This window comes from Notolepis coatsorum (assembly GCF_963971535.1).
Source record: "Notolepis coatsorum genome assembly, chromosome: 18".
Taxonomy (NCBI): Eukaryota; Metazoa; Chordata; class Actinopteri; order Aulopiformes; family Paralepididae; genus Notolepis; species Notolepis coatsorum.
Genome location: NC_140182.1, coordinates 4,234,883 through 4,251,274, shown reverse-complemented (window position 1 = coordinate 4,251,274; position 16,392 = coordinate 4,234,883). Strand labels below are relative to the sequence as shown.

Below are 16,392 nucleotides of genomic sequence, written 5' to 3'. Positions count from 1 at the left end.
TCCCCCTCCCAGGTGGTGTAGTGTCTCCCTCCCAGGTGGTGTAGTGTCTCCCTCCCAGGTGGTGTAGTGTCCCCCTCCCAGGTGGTGTAGTGTCCCCCTCCCAGGTGGTGTAGTGTCTCCCTCCCAGGTGGTGTAGTGTCCCCCTCCCAGGTGGTGTAGTGTCTCCCTCCCAGGTGGTGTAGTGTCCCCCTCCCAGGTGGTGTAGTGTCTCCCTCCCTCCCAGGTGGTGTAGTGTCCCCCTCCCAGGTGGTGTAGTGTCCCCCTCCCTCCCAGGTGGTGTAGTGTCTCCCTCCCAGGTGGTGTAGTGTCTCCCTCCCTCCCAGGTGGTGTAGTGTCCCCCTCCCAGGTGGTGTAGTGTCCCCCTCCCTCCCAGGTGGTGTAGTGTCCCCCTCCCAGGTGGTGTAGTGTCTCCCTCCCAGGTGGTGTAGTGTCTCCCTCCCTCCCAGGTGGTGTAGTGTCTCCCTCCCTCCCAGGTGGTGTAGTGTCTCCCTCCCAGGTGGTGTAGTGTCCCCCTCCCAGGTGGTGTAGTGTCTCCCTCCCAGGTGGTGTAGTGTCCCCCTCCCAGGTGGTGTAGTGTCTCCCTCCCAGGTGGTGTAGTGTCTCCCTCCCAGGTGGTGTAGTGTCCCCCTCCCAGGTGGTGTAGTGTCCCCCTCCCAGGTGGTGTAGTGTCTCCCTCCCTCCCAGGTGGTGTAGTGTCTCCCTCCCAGGTGGTGTAGTGTCTCCCTCCCAGGTGGTGTAGTGTCCCCCTCCCAGGTGGTGTAGTGTCCCCCTCCCAGGTGGTGTAGTGTCTCCCTCCCAGGTGGTGTAGTGTCTCCCTCCCAGGTGGTGTAGTGTCTCCCTCCCAGGTGGTGTAGTGTCCCCCTCCCAGGTGGTGTAGTGTCTCCCTCCCAGGTGGTGTAGTGTCTCCCTCCCAGGTGGTGTAGTGTCTCCCTCCCTCCCAGGTGGTGTAGTGTCTCCCTCCCAGGTGGTGTAGTGTCTCCCTCCCAGTTGGTGTAGTGTCTCCCTCCCAGGTGGTGTAGTGTCTCCCTCCCTCCCAGGTGGTGTAGTGTCTCCCTCCCAGGTGGTGTAGTGTCCCCCTCCCAGGTGGTGTAGTGTCTCCCTCCCAGGTGGTGTAGTGTCTCCCTCCCAGGTGGTGTAGTGTCCCCCTCCCTCCCAGGTGGTGTAGTGTCCCCCTCCCAGGTGGTGTAGTGTCTCCCTCCCAGGTGGTGTAGTGTCCCCCTCCCAGGTGGTGTAGTGTCTCCCTCCCAGGTGGTGTAGTGTCCCCCTCCCTCCCAGGTGGTGTAGTGTCTCCCTCCCAGGTGGTGTAGTGTCTCCCTCCCAGGTGGTGTAGTGTCTCCCTCCCTCCCAGGTGGTGTAGTGTCTCCCTCCCTCCCAGGTGGTGTAGTGTCTCCCTCCCAGGTGGTGTAGTGTCCCCCTCCCTCCCAGGTGGTGTAGTGTCTCCCTCCCAGGTGGTGTAGTGTCCCCCTCCCTCCCAGGTGGTGTAGTGTCTCCCTCCCAGGTGGTGTAGTGTCTCCCTCCCAGGTGGTGTAGTGTCCCCCTCCCAGGTGGTGTAGTGTCTCCCTCCCAGGTGGTGTAGTGTCCCCCTCCCTCCCAGGTGGTGTAGTGTCTCCCTCCCAGGTGGTGTAGTGTCCCCCTCCCTCCCAGGTGGTGTAGTGTCTCCCTCCCTCCCAGGTGGTGTAGTGTCCCCCTCCCTCCCAGGTGGTGTAGTGTCCCCCTCCCTCCCAGGTGGTGTAGTGTCTCCCTCCCAGGTGGTGTAGTGTCCCCCTCCCTCCCAGGTGGTGTAGTGTCTCCCTCCCAGGTGGTGTAGTGTCTCCCTCCCAGGTGGTGTAGTGTCTCCCTCCCAGGTGGTGTAGTGTCCCCCTCCCAGGTGGTGTAGTGTCCCCCTCCCAGGTGGTGTAGTGTCCCCCTCCCAGGTGGTGTAGTGTCCCCCTCCCAGGTGGTGTAGTGTCTCCCTCCCTCCCAGGTGGTGTAGTGTCCCCCTCCCTCCCAGGTGGTGTAGTGTCCCCCTCCCAGGTGGTGTAGTGTCTCCCTCCCAGGTGGTGTAGTGTCCCCCTCCCAGGTGGTGTAGTGTCCCCCTCCCAGGTGGTGTAGTGTCTCCCTCCCAGGTGGTGTAGTGTCTCCCTCCCAGGTGGTGTAGTGTCCCCCTCCCAGGTGGTGTAGTGTCCCCCTCCCAGGTGGTGTAGTGTCCCCCTCCCTCCCAGGTGGTGTAGTGTCCCCCTCCCAGGTGGTGTAGTGTCCCCCTCCCAGGTGGTGTAGTGTCTCCCTCCCTCCCAGGTGGTGTAGTGTCCCCCTCCCAGGTGGTGTAGTGTCTCCCTCCCAGGTGGTGTAGTGTCTCCCTCCCAGGTGGTGTAGTGTCTCCCTCCCAGGTGGTGTAGTGTCCCCCTCCCAGGTGGTGTAGTGTCCCCCTCCCAGGTGGTGTAGTGTCTCCCTCCCAGGTGGTGTAGTGTCCCCCTCCCAGGTGGTGTAGTGTCCCCCTCCCTCCCAGGTGGTGTAGTGTCCCCCTCCCTCCCAGGTGGTGTAGTGTCCCCCTCCCTCCCAGGTGGTGTAGTGTCCCCCTCCCTCCCAGGTGGTGTAGTGTCTCCCTCCCAGGTGGTGTAGTGTCCCCCTCCCTCCCAGGTGGTGTAGTGTCCCCCTCCCAGGTGGTGTAGTGTCCCCCTCCCTCCCAGGTGGTGTAGTGTCCCCCTCCCTCCCAGGTGGTGTAGTGTCCCCCTCCCTCCCAGGTGGTGTAGTGTCCCCCTCCCTCCCAGGTGGTGTAGTGTCTCCCTCCCAGGTGGTGTAGTGTCCCCCTCCCTCCCAGGTGGTGTAGTGTCTCCCTCCCAGGTGGTGTAGTTTTTTGAGTAAAATGTGTCTCAATATAATACTGACCAGAGAGTCTCCAGTTTACAGTGTGGACTCTTCAGTCCAACAGAGAGCAGCTCCACTCCTGAATCCTGCAGCTTGTTCCCACCCAGGTACAGATCTCTCAGACTGGAGGAGGTAGAGCTGAGAACTGAGGCCAGAGCTTCACAGGATCTCTCTGAGAGGTTACAGCTGGTCAGCCTGAATGAAGATGGATGGGAAGGAAACCAGAATGAACCCAGCATGCAGGAAATATTTCATTATTTAAACAGGTAAAAAGTAGTCAGTAGTCATTAAACTAACCCTAACACTCAGTAGAGCAACTGATTTACAGAGTTTCCTGTCCTGCAGCAGAAAGAAAAGATATATTATGTAAATAGAAAATAGAACGAAGATGATTTTTTTTTTTTTTTTAAACAATTCTTGGAAAAGAAAGGATGAGAAAGTACATGAATATTAAGAAGGATTTATTAACAACCATAGAACAAGATGAGGTTGTGTGAATTATGAATTAATTACACCAGTGCACACAGTGACAGGAAGCATTGTTTTCACTCCTGTCTGTGGTTCTGTCTGTGTGTCTGTCTGTACCAGCCATAGCTCCTACAGTTCTGATCCAGTTTGGGTGAAATGTCGCACACATACTGTAGGCCAACAATTCTCAAATATGTTTCAAATCAGTCAACGACAAGTATTTTAGTATTTCAATATTAAGGGTAAACATAAACACACAAGGGTGATGCTACACAAAGCTGTCTGTACCAGCCATAGCTTCTACAGTTCTGATCCAGTTTGGATGAAACTTAAGAAACGCACAATTCTCTAATATCTTTCAAATCCGTCAACGACAAGTATTTTATTTCATTACATATCCACCCCTGTCCATTCATACCTCTGGCCAAAAGCACCAGATGCCCTGCCATAAACACATACAGCAAGCAAATGCAACAGGACATTCCCAGACTCAAATGCAACATTCCCTTTTTTAAACAAAACATCATGCACACAAAGAGCTATAGGACAACTCCATTCTCATCCGACCAGCTGATAAAGGTGGAGCTGTATTTGTCCTTCACACTACACTGACTACCAAGCAGAAGCCATGTGACAGCTGAAACCAGTACATGGCATGTATAGGTCGGTAGTACTGGGAAATTGAGCAACAGACCCAGTACATCCACTCGCAATATCATCAAACCGGTTATTGATGATGCTCTCAAATAAGAAAAGAAGCACCTTTATTAGCCCCTGTAGGGAAATGCAGGTGTCAAAGCAGTAACAGCAATGAGAATAAGACAAAGGAGAGGTACAGGTGGGAATAAGAAACTAAATACAAATAAAATATATAGTAATAAGATCAAGTAAACACAGGGCTGCTTCCTCTTAAAATATCTTGAGTGAGTGACTAGGTGAAGCATATGAATACTCAATAATAATCAATGAATAATGAATAATATAAATATGTGTGTATGTACAGCCCACCTTGGTATAAATATACAGACCTAACACTATCCTAGGTCTACCCTGGTACAAATATGCATAACTCCATACTATCCCAGGTCTACAAATCTCTATCCTATGTATGCTTTGGTATAAATATACAGAACATAACTCTATTCTAAGTCTGCCTCAGTTCAAATGTGTATACCTCTAACCTAAGCCTGGTACAAATATAACTAACTATCCTTGGTCTATTACTGGCACAATATTATATATAACTAACCTAAGTCTATCCTGTGCAAATATACAGTACTCCATACTAAGTCAACCCCAATTTAGTATTTACTCCCACAAATCCACAGGAACAAAACCCAGCCTAATTCACTAACATTCTCGTATGTTTCCTCATAAGAAGTTCGAATTTGTGGGGAGCTCCAGTAGCTCACCACGTACCGCGAGTGCTATTTCAGCGCCGTGGACAACCGTGCTCGTCACGGATCTGGGGCTGAGCGAGTTTGAATCCCGGACTGCAGCCGTGCCTTTCCCAGAGTGTCTTCCCCCCCATCTGAACCCTTTCAGCCTGCTTCTGTCGGTCGAACTTGACCAAGTATAAATGCGATAAACGTATAAAAGAGCCAGGGAAATGGCCAAAGTTTAAAAAAAAAAAAAAAAAAAAAAAAAAAAGTTCGAATTTGCATACAGAAATGCCCAGCCAGCTACTTATGAGGGCATGAAGGACCGTGTGCAAACATATTCAATGGCTCCTTATATCGGAAAGGAGAGATTTGCGAATTAATTAATAGTATTTATTATTATTATAATTATTTAAATCCAATAAATCTCCCTGCTACACCTCTTAACCTTGTTCTACCTGTATATATACCTGCTACACCTCTTAACCTTGTTCTACCTGTATATCTACCTGCTACACCTCTCAAATTTGTTCTACCTATATAGATGGGGTTGAGTGGGGATAGGGGGAGGGGTTGATATTACTGGTCACACCTCAGCCTCCGGAGAAGAGGTCTTGAGAAATGCACTGTATAATAAGTTACTAAACTCCAACCCACACATTAGACCAAAACAAAAAATGTAAACAAAGTACAATACCAAACAGGGCTTTTTTTCCTAGAGGTCGCTATTTAACATTTTTTTCAGAAATTTCTTTTAGAATTTAATCAAGGGAATATTACCTAGACATTATCTAAACAGCCCACCTAATTATCTAGACAGAACACTTCATTTTCTACATATTATCTAGACAGAACACTAAATGATCTAGATATTACAGAACACTTACCGAGCTGTTAATTATCTAGATATTATCTAGACAGAACAATTCATTATCTAAATATGACAGAACACTTACAGAGCTGTTAATTATCTAGACAGAATACTTACATAGCTTTACGGCAGGCTGTGACCATTGGCAGCAGTCCCAGAAGAGCCTCCTCTGATGCACCATATTTCTTCAGGTCAAACTCCTCCAGTTTCTTTTCTGATGTCAGGCAGAAATGGCAACTTTTATTCAGCAGACAGATCATTTGCAAAAATCAATCACCACTAGAGTCTCTCCACCTACTGTACATCAGGATCAATTCATTTAGAATTCATATTTAATTTACCAGTTTCAATGGGTCCAGATGCGTTGGAGGTTGATCCTGTCTCATCCCTGACTGCTGGAGAACAAATAAGACAAAATAAGTAAGAACACATCTACACAGAACAGAGAAGACAGCTGGAACACATCTACACAGAACAGAGAGGACAGCTGGAACTCATCTACACAGAACAGAGAAGACAGCTGGAACACATCTACACAGAACAGAGAAGACAGCTGGAACACATCTACACAGAACAGAGAAGACAGCTGGAACACATCTACACAGAACAGAGAGGACAGCTGGAACACATCTACACAGAATAGAGAAGACAATTATTTATAAAATGGCTTGCTAATCCACCATCAAACTATATTTTTTGTTTGTAACTTACAGCTATTATCTTATAAATGACAAGTTATTGCAAAACTGATCAGGCAGAAATGGCAACTTTTATTCAGCAGACAGATCATTTGCAAAAATCAATCACCACTAGAGTCTCTCCACCTACTGTACATCAGGATCAATTCATTTAGAATTCATATTTAATTTACCAGTTTCAATGGGTCCAGATGTGTTGGAGGTTGATCCTGTCTCATCCCTGACTGCTGGAGAACAAATAAGACAAAATAAGTAAGAACACATCTACACAGAACAGAGAAGACAGCTGGAACACATCTACACGGAACAGAGAAGACAGCTGGAACACATCTACACAGAACAGAGAGGACAGCTGGAACTCATCTACACAGAACAGAGAAGACAGCTGGAACTCATCTACACAGAACAGAGAAGACAGCTGGAACACATCTACACAGAACAGAGAAGACAGCTGGAACACATCTACACAGAACAGAGAAGACAGCTGGAACTCATCTACACAGAACAGAGAAGACAGCTGGAACTCATCTACACAGAACAGAGAGGACAGCTGGAACACATCTAGACAGAACAGAGAAGACAGCTGGAACACATCTACACAGAACAGAGAGGACAGCTGGAACACATCTACACAGAACAGAGAAGACAGCTGGAACACATCTACACAGAACAGAGAAGACAGCTGGAACACATCTACACAGAACAGAGAAGACAGCTGGAACACATCTACACAGAACAGAGAAGACAGCTGGAACACATCTACACAGAATAGAGAAGACAATTATTTATAAAATGGCTTGCTAATCCACCATCAAACTATATTTTTTGTTTGTAACATACAGCTATTATCTTATAAATGACAAGTTATTGCAAAACTGATCAGGCAGAAATGGCAACTTTTATTCAGCAGACAGATCATTTGCAAAAATCAATCACCACTAGAGTCTCTCCACCTACTGTACATCAGGATCAATTCATTTAGAATTCATATTTAATTTACCAGTTTCAATGGGTCCAGATGTGTTGGAGGTTGATCCTGTCTCATCCCTGACGGCTGGAGAACAAATAAGACAAAATAAGTAAGAACACATCTACACAGAACAGAGAAGACAGCTGGAACACATCTACACAAAACAGAGAAGACAGCTGGAACACATCTACACAGAACAGAGAGGACAGCTGGAACACATCTACACAGAACAGAGAAGACAGCTGGAACTCATCTAGACAGAACAGAGAAGACAGCTGGAACACATCTACACAGAACAGAGAGGACAGCTGGAACACATCTACACAGAACAGAGAAGACAGCTGGAACACATCTAGACAGGCTGACAAGAATACCTATTTGTAGCTCTGCGGCCAGATCTTTCCTGCCAACCAGCTTCAGTATCTTCTCTGTAGTCTCCAGGACATCAGGACCATAGTTCTCCATCATCAGGTCCACCAACTTGTATCTGACAGCGTTCTCTAGCTTGCATGTTGGGATGGGAGTGTAGCCAAATCCTGTCTTGTTCAAATAAAACCTGAACCCCACCAGCTGCTCCTCTTTCAAGTTTTCCAGAATGTTGATGAGTTGCTGTGACACCTCCATTGTTGATCACTGGAGAAACAGAGCAGAGCTTGTAAATGTTCTCATCTTGAGACCCAAACTGAGTCAATTCAGTATTGAGAGTGTGGGATAACACCATTTAGATAGGAATAGAGTCAAATGACTTACTCACTCAGTGGATCCAGTTAGTAAGGTTTATTAACCAGATCAATCAAATCATTACAACAATAGAGAATGTGGCTGGAGATCTCACCTAAACAGACCAGCTCCGTCAGTCAGGTAAAAAGATCCTGCTCCCCAGTTGGGGGAGCGATTAAGTACCAGGTGAACAAAGGGGGGAGAAGGGGGAGGTTTGGAAGGGAGGGGGCGTTGTTTACAAACAGGTTAAGAGGTCTTGGCGATATATTCCACAAGAGCTTGGATCCAAGCTCTTTCATTCATTCTAGTTTGTTGTGTCAATTTCAAAGCTATTTTCTATCAACAATGCAGTCATTAGAAGTGTGCATGTTTGTTTGAATTATGACCAAGATGCATAATCTTAATTAATGAATTGGGAAATAAAGAATTAGAATCTGAATATATACTATGAGTAAAGTATAGTAGACAGTATACACAGGTGCAGTATACACAAGGTACCATAACTGGCATGATATACGTCATACGTCATGATATACGTTGATATACATTGTAGTCTGTGGTGGTAAGAGTCAGACACACTTAGTAGGGTCTATAGATAAATACATTATATAGTTAATACCTGGCTTATATGTTATGAGTCTATAGATAAAGACATTATATAGTTAATGGTGTAGTGTATTTTTGGTTATTAAACAGTAAACAGCACAAATTGCTATTAAGAAACAATATGGACAGAATGTCAGACAAAGATGTTGATTAAAGGAGCTCTGAGAAGCATTTGTCGTATATTGGTGTAATCAAAGGTAGTTAATCAACATTGTTTGCTTAATGATGAGATGATGAACAGAACGGTGTACACAACAGAAGTGGTTTGTTTATCCCATATTTATTATAGGTGGAGAGACCCTGGATAGTATTTTTGGTCCACACAGGTAGACAAATGATAAATACTGTGCATTACATTATCCATTACAAAACCTGGTCCAGTGCATTGACCTTACATTAATCTAGACAACAAAAACAGTTGTTAATATTCAGAATCATGGTTACGCACGTATAGCACAGTATCTCAAGATGATGGAGGAGGACGTCAGACTGGGTGTCTGCCTCCCCTCCCACAACTGTTATGGGTTTAAATACCCAGTACGACATCATACCCTGCCTGGGCTTGCCTGGCCAATCAACAGTTACATTCAAAACAGTGTCTTCCACACCCACCCACCCACACACACACACACACACACACACACACACAGGTGACACCCACACACGAAACTAAAACTATTGAAGACCCACATATCCGGTGGAACAAGATTACACTCCAAAAGGAGCCAGAATGAGTGAATTACCATGTTAATGTCTAGCACGAAAGTCAGCCTGTGATCAAATAAATGAATGTCAATGTTTTGCAGATGTGTTTTCAACAACTCCGGTGTGGGGGGGATGGGGTGGGTATGAGGGAAGGGAAGGGGAAATGAAAGGGGAAGAAAAGAAAAAAAGATGGAAAATGAATGATAGAAGTTGACAAGGAGATTTGGTGGCAGGCCAGCCTGCTTCAGCTTCCTTAGGTAGTATAGGCGTTGCTGAGCTTTCCCGATCACTGAGGCGGTGTTGGTGCTCCAGGACAGGCTCTCACTCACACTGAGACCCAGGAACTTGAACTCTGTGACCCTCTCCACTGCTTCGTTGTTGGTGAGCAGAGGGGAGTGGGTCTATGGGTCTATACTATAGATAAAGTTAATACCTGGCTTATATGTTATGGGTCTATAAAGACATTATATAGTTAATACCTGGCTTATATGTTATGGGTCTATACTATAGAGAAAGACATTATATAGTTAATACCTGGCTTATATGTTATGGGTCTATACTATAGAGAACGACATTATATAGTTAATACCTTGCGTATATATTATGGGTCTATAAAGACATATAGTTAATACCTGACTTATATGTTATTGGTCTATAAAGGCATTATATAGTTACTACCTGGCTTATATGTTATGGGTCTATAGAGAAAGACATTACAGTATATAGTTAAACCTGTTTTATATGTAATGGGTCTAAAAGAAACACATTATAGTAGAAGTATAAAGTATTTTCATTGTTCTAGATGAATAAAGTACTTTCATTATTCTAGATGAATAAAGTCTTTACTATTCTAGATATATAAGGTCTTTATTATTCTAGATGAATACAGTCTTTATTATTCTAGATTAATAAAGTATTTTCATTATTCTAGATGAATAAAGTCTTCATTATTCTAGATGAATAAAGTCTTCATTATTCTAGATGTATAAAGTCTTCATTATTCTAGATGAATAAAGTACTTTCATTATTCTAGATGTATAACGTCTTTATTCTTCTAGTTGAATAAAGTATTTTCATTATTCTAGATGAATAAAGTCCTCATTATTCTAGATGAATAAAGTACTTTCATTATTCTAGATGAATAAAGTCTTCATTATTCTAGATGAATAAAGTCTTCATTATTCCAGATGAATAAAGTCCTTATTATTCTAGATGAATAAAGTCTTCATTATTCTAGATGAATAAAGTCTTCATTATTCTAGATGAATAAAGTCTTCATTATTCCAGATGAAAAAAGTCTTCATTACTCTAGATGAATAAAGTCTTCATTATTCTAGATGAATAAAGTCTTCATTATTCCAGATGAATAGTCTTCATTATTCCAGATGAATAAAGTATTCATTATTCTAGATGAATAAAGTCTTCGTTATTCCAGATGAATAGTCTTCATTATTCTAGACGAATAAAGTCTTCATTATTCTAGATGAATAAAGTATTCATTATTCTAGATGAATAAAATATTCTCATTATTGTAGATGAATAAAGTGTTTTCATTATTTCAGATGAATAACATATTTTCTTTATTCTTTATTAATACCTGACTTATATGTTATTGGTCTATAAAGGCATTATATAGTTACTACCTGGCTTATATGTTATGGGTCTATAGAGAAAGACATTACAGTATATAGTTAAACCTGTTTTATATGTAATGGGTCTAAAAGAAACACATTATAGTAGAAGTATAAAGTATTTTCATTGTTCTAGATGAATAAAGTACTTTCATTATTCTAGATGAATAAAGTCTTTACTATTCTAGATATATAAGGTCTTTATTATTCTAGATGAATACAGTCTTTATTATTCTAGATTAATAAAGTATTTTCATTATTCTGGATGAATAAAGTCTTCATTATTCTAGATGAATAAAGTCTTCATTATTCTAGATGTATAAAGTCTTCATTATTCTAGATGAATAAAGTACTTTCATTATTCTAGATGTATAACGTCTTTATTATTCTAGTTGAATAAAGTATTTTCATTATTCTAGATGAATAAAGTCCTCATTATTCTAGATGAATAAAGTACTTTCATTATTCTAGATGAATAAAGTCTTCATTATTCTAGATGAATAAAGTCTTCATTATTCCAGATGAATAAAGTCCTTATTATTCTAGATGAATAAAGTCTTCATTATTCTAGATGAATAAAGTCTTCATTATTCCAGATGAAAAAAGTCTTCATTACTCTAGATGAATAAAGTCTTCATTATTCTAGATGAATAAAGTCTTCATTATTCCAGATGAATAGTCTTCATTATTCTAGATGAATAAAGTCTTCGTTATTCCAGATGAATAGTCTTCATTATTCTAGATGAATAAAGTCTTCATTATTCTAGATGAATAAAGTATTCATTATTCTAGATGAATAAAATATTCTCATTATTGTAGATGAATAAAGTGTTTTCATTATTTCAGAAGAATAACATATTTTCTTTATTCTGTTTTAAATCTTTTTATTTTCATGAGGTTTCAAATTCAATCGACAGATCTACAGAATGTTCAGTGTCACTCTCATGAACAATTTTCACTGTGCTCCCCAGTCAATCCATTCTCCCATCTCTCACTCACGCTTACACACACTGGGACATACACACACGTACACACGCACAGACGCGCATACAGGCATACAGACCAGTGGCGGCTGCTGACCAAATTTTTTGGTGAAGCACAAATTATTATATTATATTATATGTTAAATTATATTTTTAAAACATCCCCCAGTGTGTGTGTCAGTGGTGGCTGTGAGTAAAAAATATTGGGGAGGACGGGAGAGATAAAAAAAAAAATGTAATAAAGAAGTACAGACACACAGTGTGTGTGTGGTTATGAAGACAGCAGACAGACACTACAGTTAAAGACAACAGGCACTAGTAAAATACCTTGGAGTAACTCTTGACACACATGCCTCACTTACAAACATCACATCAATAGCTTAGTCAAGAAGGCAAATCAAAAACTATTTGTTTACAGCCAGATCATCAGACCATTTCTCACCCTCACTGTTTCAAACACATATCTACATGCAATTTTTCTTTCACCAATATCTTACTGTCTCCCAATCTGGTCCCTCACAACAAAGGAAATTATAGGAAATTATATGGGTAGGCGGGGTGGGGGAAACTGTACAACTGTACAAGCAAAACGATAGGTTATGTATATAACCTAGTTATATGAGTACTGGCTGAGCGTCTCTAGTAAGAGTAGGTAAGGGATATGTACAGATATAGATATTGTAGGAGCTATTTGATTGTTTTTGTGCTAAGTTTGTAGTTTGTTAAGTTAATCACTGTGTGGCAGCACGGAGCGCATAGGTTTTGAATAAAGGCACAGGTGTAGGCTATGTCAATCAAGGTATCTAGGTATGGGTGACGGAGAGATCTCACGTTTTTTACCGCATGAACATGAACACACGCACGTACCCTCGCTCGTTTTAAGTATTATTAACAGCATTATGCAGAAATTATTGTTTGGCTCATCACATGTATTATGCTAAATACTTCAATTAAATGGGAACTTCACCCAATGGCAGGTGACACAGACTCGACATTGTATTTTTTCTAATTGCGCATCAAAGACGAGGAATCCCCGCACCCAACCGGGCGTCTACCAGGACATCAGGATAGTCGCTACACAAGTAAAAACCCGATCTTACTTGGACAATGGAGGACTTTGGAACCTGCCTTGGAATGCTGCTTCTGGATAAGGATCATCATCCCGAGAGACACCAAAGGAGGACGGGTTAGTCAAGTGTATCCCGTATGGGTTGCTTGCTGGTGGAGCAGCAGCATTGAAATGTAGACCTACGCAGAAGTGGGCTACTGTGAGGATACTGCTTTCAAGTTTGTTATTATTGTATTGACTTTTTTTTCACGAAAGAGACTGTCGCGCCAGTCTCTTAAAGGAACAGTACGTATAATCGAAAATGGATTCACGTCATGATATTGTGGAGCCCACAGAAGGGCAAAATGTTTGTGAGAAAAGAATAAGAAAGCCTTCTTTAAAGGGATTATCAATTATGATTGAAAGGCTCCAAACGGACAGAAATGCATATTGTACATTTAAACATGTAAACAAGAATACCCTGAAGACTCTGGCAGGAGCACTCATTCAAGGGTACTACGACTATGCTTGCACCTCATGGTACCAAAGCACCTCAAAGGCGCTAAAAACAAAATTACAAACATCTCAAAACAAACTGGTCAGACTACTGCTTGACTTTACTCCTAGAACCCACCTCACCCCTGCCCACTTTGACAACCTAGGATGGCTTAGAGTAGACGAGAGAGTACAGCAACTTGCAATGGGCCTGGTCTACAAGATACACTACACGACCAAGGTACCCATGTACATGTCAAAATACTTCCCAAAGGTCAGTGAATACCACGATCACAACACCAGAGGGAGCTCCACAAATCATGTTAAACCCAGATTCGGCTCAAACAAGGGACTAAACACGTTTAGCAATTATGCCAGATCAATGTGGAACGCCCTACCCAAAGCTGTAAAGGAATGTGAATCACTACCCACTCTCAAAACCACTCTCAAAGAGCACCTACGGGAGACTGCAATTCGAAAAACTGGCCCCTGTAAATGTCCTAACACAACCCCCTCCAATGTACAGTAAAAGTTACCAAGTATGGTCTTGTCAATATTCCAATGTACAGTTTTGCTTGTACAGTTGTACAGTGTCCCCCACCCACCCCTCCTACCCAACCTCCCCCCCACTCCTACCCAACCCCCCCCCCCCACCCAACCACCTCCAATGTACAGTACCCCCCCCCCCCCCCCCACCTCCTCCAATGTACAGTTTCTACGTCAAATGTATATACTCTTTTTTCTGGACTCTTTTCGTATCACAAACAGTACTGTATTTGCAAATCTGGTATGTCATAAATGTATAGATGTAGCAGTACTGTCTATCTGTATGTCATGTATGTCATATATGTTACGATGAATTGAAAATGGGGGACCCTGATGTAAACAAGACGAAAGTCTTTCTCTGGTCTGCATCCCCTTAACAATTGTGTGTATTGAGCTGTACTGTATTGTACCCATTCTGCAATCTGTTAATAACGTTTTCAATCAATCAATCAATCAATACACAAGCAAGGAAATTGAAAAGGAAAATCATCACTCTTCTAGTTTCCAACGACAATGTAAATCTTGTGCACCAAAGTCTAAAACAGTTCAAAGTCCTGTGTCAAGTTGCCTCTGAGGCACATAATACATTGATGGCTGAGTGTTCTACAACTGAGGATACGCAGAGAAAGCAGGACGAATGGTTTTATGCAACAAAGGAAACAAATGATACATTTGTAAATGAAGTGTCAACATGGTTGAGGGAAAATGGGATTTTTCAGGACAATGATGATAATGCTGAATTGGAAAAAATGAAATCTGATTTGCATGAGGAAATTAAAGCTGGAGACAGTGTGTCTAATGTGTCTAGTAAAAGGTCAAGCAGAAGAAGCAATGCCAGTAGAGCATCAGGTTCTAGTACTGCATCTGCACGCTTAAATGCCATGGCAGCTATTTTCTATCAACAATGCAGTCATTAGTAGTGTGCATGTTTGTTTGAATTATGACCAAGATGCATAATCTTAATTAATGAATTGGGCAATAAAGAATTAGAATCTGAATATATACTATGAGTAAAGTATAGTAGACAGTATACACAGGTGCAGTATACACAAGGTACCATAACTGGCATGATATACGTCATACGTCATGATATACGTTGTTATACATTGTAGTCTGTGGTGGTAAGAGTCAGACACACTTAGTAGGGTCTATAGATAAATACATTATATAGTTAATACCTGGCTTATATGTTATGAGTCTATAGATAAAGACATTATATAGTTAAGTCAGTTCCAAGTCATATAGTTCCAAGTCAGTCAGAAGATCCTTAAGAACTTCTACTCATGTACAATAGAGAGCATCCTGACTGGCAACATCACCTCCTGGTTTGGGAATAGCACTGCACAAGACCGAAGCAGACTACAAAGAGTGACACGTTCAGCCAAACGCACAATTGGAGGGGGGCTCCCCACCCTCCAGAACATTTACAACAAGCGGTGCAGGGGCAAGGCTAAGAGAATCATTAAAGACTCCAGTCACCCGAACAACTGCCTCTTTGAACTGCTGCGGTCAGGCAAGCGATACCGGAGTCTCAAGGCGAGCACAGAAAGACTCAGAAGAAGCTTCTATCCCCAGGCCATCAGGCTGCTCAACGAACAATGAACACTACACAACAACCATCAAACGCACATAGCACACACATCCACACGCACACACTCACTTTAAACAAACACACTGTAGCACCCACTCCACACACTTTATAGCACACACTCACTTTAAACAAACACACTGTAGCACCCACTCCCCACACTTTATATTTATTGATAAAGGATTGCACTACAACTCGTACACCTTACTGTAAATTGTACCTAAATTGTACCTCATCCCATTTCTGCTTTGCACTATATAGTATTGTATATTAGTACACTGCATAGTATTGTATATTATATGGTAACTCAGTTACGTCTATTCTGCATCGAACATTGTACATATGTCTATACTGAACACTGTGACCTCATTTTCTACTTCTAATTTACAAGCCATACTATGTTATTTGATGTTATTTGATACTATCTTGTCTAGCACAGTCTCTGGAGCGTAACAGTAAGAAGCATTTTGTATGAAAGTATTCTGTACTTCTGTATGACAACTATTAAAGAAACTTGAAACTTGAAAACTAATGGTGTAGTGTATTTTTGGTTATTAAACAGTAAACAGCACAAATTGCTATTAAGAAACAATATGGACAGAATGCCAGACAAAGATGTTGATTAAAGGAGCTCTGAGAAGCATTTGTCGTATATTGGTGTAATCAAAGGTAGTTAATCAACATTGTTTGCTTAATGATGAGATGATGAACAGAACGGTGTACACAACAGAAGTGGTTTGTTTATCCCATATTTATTATAGGTGGAGAGACCCTGGATAGTATTTTTGGTCCACACAGGTAGACAAATGATATATACTGTGCATTACATTATCCATTACA

At 42.4% G+C, this 16,392-nt stretch overlaps 1 protein-coding gene across 1 annotated transcript in view; it reads right to left on the bottom strand.

Annotated features, from left to right (window-relative positions):
• LOC311244799 (NACHT, LRR and PYD domains-containing protein 6-like) overlaps nt 1–16,392 on the bottom strand; it is a gene marked incomplete at its 3' end in the record, with an annotated part of 98,712 nt that overhangs the window by 9,501 nt on the left and 72,819 nt on the right. Inside the window, exons 2-5 of the mRNA XM_084334486.1 lie at nt 7,605–7,863; nt 7,261–7,314; nt 5,904–5,957; nt 5,680–5,776 (exon numbers count right to left, since the gene is read on the bottom strand). Of these exons, the coding sequence (XP_084190612.1) occupies nt 5,680–5,776; nt 5,904–5,957; nt 7,261–7,314; nt 7,605–7,854 (455 nt within the window). The 5' untranslated portion in view covers nt 7,855–7,863. The remainder of the gene's footprint in view (nt 1–5,679; nt 5,777–5,903; nt 5,958–7,260; nt 7,315–7,604; nt 7,864–16,392) is intronic.